General features: G+C 40.1%; 1 protein-coding gene across 1 annotated transcript; it reads left to right on the top strand.

Moving 5' to 3' along the window:
- Positions 1-1233: 1233 nt before the first annotated feature.
- On the top strand, positions 1234-3467 carry LOC138014357 (protein vem-1-like). Its single transcript, XM_068861415.1, has one exon. The coding sequence runs from the start codon at positions 2104-2106 to the stop codon at positions 2788-2790; it is 687 nt and encodes a 228-aa protein (XP_068717516.1). The 5' UTR covers positions 1234-2103; the 3' UTR covers positions 2791-3467.
- Positions 3468-4174: the final 707 nt, after the last annotated feature.

Genomic DNA, 4174 nt, shown 5'->3' with positions numbered 1-4174 from the left:
AACCAACGGGTTGACTTATACAGTCGCCTCCAGTCTGAATTGAAAATATCATCTGGGAACACATGTCAGTAAACGAAAGTTCCCGGTTTGGACTAAAAAAAAATCGTGTTTCTAATCAGATACTTTTCCTGGTTTCAGTATACACCGGGTAAACCATTTTTTTAAAGGCCCGGGTAACTGTGTCCGGTGGAAAAGTCGTTATCCAGAGTATCTATGAGATATACTTCACAAACGTACACGCTGTCCAGATATATCTTTGCATAGACTGAACAAGGACCTTTGAACAACTGGGGCGTTTCCTTTGCTTGGCTCAGTGCTGAGATCATCTGTAGTTTACTGCTAAAAGAAAGGAGTTGGTTCCCCTCTTTTAGAGCGTTTAAGGATGGCATCAGTACAATAGTTCCACTGTTGTCTTAAGGGAACAACTCTCCCGAGAGTTTACTAATAATCAGTGCCTTCACACAGTCATAGACACCCCACCCCATGTTATGGTCCCCTACTTAAGTGGACCCGCAACTTATGCGTGCCAACTTCATATGCGCCGTCAAGTGCTTCAGCAAAAAATAGCCTGCGAGCAGCCGCACCCCGCGAGAGAGCTTGTAAAAAGATGTATTACCATTATCATTAAATCACTCGAACTAAGTGTTGCTAATTTTGAAGAATCACTCAAAAGACGTTTTTTTTTTTTCACTCAACGAAGTCGATAACGATTTCTTGGTCTGGAGACGATTTATTCCATGTGTTTCTTTTTAAACCACCATTTCCTCGATAGTCGATAGAGGCAACCTGTTAAAACACACAATATGAACAACAAAACTTCAGATGGTTCAGGTAGTAACGGAGTCCGATATGTTGTGATATTGTAGCAACCGTTTACTATGACCGACTGGCCAAGGTTTTTTTTCCTTTTTCAATTGAGTGTATCGTCGTCGACTTATTGTATTTTGAAATGAACCGTGATGATTTATTGATGCTTACTGTATCACTGTCAATTAACTCAAGATGTCGGAGAGTGTGTCACATCCTTGTCAATTTGCCAGTTGCGAGGCAAGCTGCACGAAACGTCAAGTTCATCACTTTTTACACGGAAGGTACATCATCATTGTTGAATATTTATTGTCATAATGCCAAAAAGGACACCGAGGTTGGCATGTTCTTAGTCCAACATTGGACAACTTCTTCGAAGGAAGAGGATACTTCTAAGTCACGGCTTAATCAATTGATGTTTTCGGGGGTAGGATTTTACGAAGCGAAGACTCAAACACCAGTATTTCCCTCCCCAGTGCTTAAACTTTTAAGTTAGTACTTGTGTTTATTCATTCATTCACCTTTCACGTACACAGTTCAGCGAAATTGGATACGTATTCACATTCACTGAACCTCGATTTTTCTTCTTCTTTTCGTATCCTTTACTGAGTGAGGACAAGATTAACCCAAACACAACTCGAAACCAAGAAAATTCGTTCGCGGTTGCTTATCTGTCTGCTAACCTGTCGAATACGGTCACTAACTCTTCCGTCATACATTGTAATTGAAAATCTTATAAAATACTAAGTTTGAAGTTTCCGGCCACCCTTCGGTAAATGTTATTTACGCAGACGTTCTCTGGTCGCGTCACGTACTCGTCCCTCGCATACGTACAGACACTGGGAGTGCAGTAGTCAACGCGAGAAGGAATCCGGTACGGCCCATTTCAAGAAGTCCCATACGATCTTATCTCCTGGCTTCTTTTCCCTGATAATATAATCGACTACGTGTAATAAGACACGTATATTTTATGATCTTTTGACCACAAAGGAAACGCTCATCATTCTGCTGCATATCTTGCTGCAGTGAATTACACAAAGCTCTATTTACGTCAGTTTTAGAGAACACTGCTGGCGTTTCATTATTACACTTACGGCAACCATCGGTATTGTTTAAGGCAAATCAACTATGTCGGAAGTCCTACCGGAATTTGCTCTTCTGCCATGTGTGACTAATACAAACGTCACATGTCCAAAACCTCTGGAGCGTTATTTATGATTGTATACAAAGTGTACAGTGCAGTTCACTAGTAAACTACCGCTCTCATAACATCTTCGATCAACGTTTGCTTTCGACATGAACAAGTGGATGACATCGCCGCGAGGAAGGGTTCGTTTTAAGGCACAAGGTACTGAAGTTCACTTTGGATCCTTTGACATTTTAACGTGGTTTGTGCAAACTTGTTTAGATGGACTATTTTCCTTTGGCTCAGTTTTGCTATCTCTTCAAGTTATGTGGAGAACAATGTTTCCCACTTCACAGAAAAAAGCAGCGAACGGAGAGATTCACTTGTCGACGGGCTCTGCGCAATGTGGCAACGATTTGAGGTCGTTTACCGTTAGAGAACTGAGGCAGTACAACGGTGTCCGACAAAATAATATATATTTTGCGGTCAATGGAAAAGTTTTCGACGCCACAAGCACAGGGGGAATTCAATTTCTTGATGGACCTTTCAGCTGTCTTTCTGGTAGAGATGCCAGCCGCGCTTTCGCCACCTACTCGTTTGATTCACGCCTTACCAGCGATAGTGAAATGGATGATCTGTCCGATCTGAATCCGCTACAAATGGATTGTCTGTTCCAGTGGGAAATGCAATATTCCGAAATGTACCCTTGTGTGGGAAGACTTGTGAACAATCATCAGCCGTATACTCTGCAACATGAGTGTATCAGAACAATTCGAGCTTCTTTGAAAAGAATGAATTATGTTGATGAACTACCATTGCCAAAAATATTAAGGAACAAAATACTATCTTGTGGATAAAATTATGTAATTTATTAAAAGAGAGCGGCGATTAAGGCCGGCAATTTGTAGTATTTATCACTCCAGAATATTATGCACAGATGTATCAGTGTAGATCAGTTGTAAGCATTGGAAAGAACAAATATATGTAAATATTCCTTTTGAAGGGATTTTTCAGTTGAAGAGGAAATGACACCGATCTTTAATTTTTATCATGAATTATTAAAATATGGACTCTTGGAGTCTACCGGTAATCTAGCATAAGTGGTCAACGGGAGTTTTGACATTTCCTCCTTTTGTTTTCATGAAATAATAGTGGCAGTTATCCAAGACTGAGTGCGTTTTGACTCCAACAACGCAAATGATCTTTCAAATACAGTTCTTACATTACTATCTTAATTACCATCATAACCCGGTCAATGGCGTTTATGTTTCGGCTTAACAATGGAACGTTATTTTTAGAGCTCATTTTCATAATAGTAAAGAGGGAATAAAAGCAGTCAGCATCGCGATTATTCCCGAAAAAGAAACAACAATGGGTCTCAGTGTCCAGTGACGCCGAAAACAGATACCGTCTGCTATTTAAAGATGAGATTTACCAGTGGGTGTTAATTAGGATTACTCGTTGTGCAACACTTTAGCGCATGTACTTTATAATTTACTTAAATATCAACAGAATTAAAAGATCAATTTGAGGCTTGAAGGATATGTACTTAGAATCGCGGCGCAAAGGCAACGAGATAACATCATCCCGGTGGCAATTTTAGAAGTGAGAATCCTTTTTTCAACGTAGCTGTTAATAGAGAACTGGGGTAATGGGGTAAGCACCAAATGTTCGTTGTAAACAACCGATTGACCGAAGGGAAGCTAAATACGAGGAACTAATACTGGATTGCACAACGTCTTTTCCGGTCCCGTCCCAGGCAAACAAAAATCAAGTACGTTCGGTCAGAGGAAGTTTGAACAAAGCAGAATGAGCCCGGCACGCATTGTTAAGCTTATGTCTGGGTTTCCAAATGCGTGTTGAATCTCCGCTAGCGGAGTATAACTACAAATATAAGTTTTTTATTGAAAGAAATAAGTTATTTTAATTTTCAGTGTCACGTTCTGGCTTGAATTCTTCATGCATTCAAACGGTTAGCCGGTAGAATTTCTTGTCTTCCTACGCAATCAGTTATGTAGATTTTATTCTTTATCACGCCTTTATTGTCAGAGACAAATGCTTCCGTTGGACGCATCCGATTTTAATGTTTGTATTTTTAAAAGATCTCATTTTTATGCTTGTATAATCTGGCATCATCGGAATATAGTTGGCGAAGCTTCACAACGCCGGTATTTCGTTGATGTTCCCGGCTATACTTTAAACCCTTGGCTCTACTCAACGATTTTTACTTCTGCCGGGTAG

This window comes from Montipora capricornis, chromosome 8 (genome assembly GCF_036669925.1).
Source record: "Montipora capricornis isolate CH-2021 chromosome 8, ASM3666992v2, whole genome shotgun sequence".
Taxonomy (NCBI): domain Eukaryota; kingdom Metazoa; phylum Cnidaria; class Anthozoa; order Scleractinia; family Acroporidae; genus Montipora; species Montipora capricornis.
The sequence above is the reverse complement of the archived record's forward strand: the minus strand, read 5'-3'. Positions and strand labels throughout refer to the sequence as shown.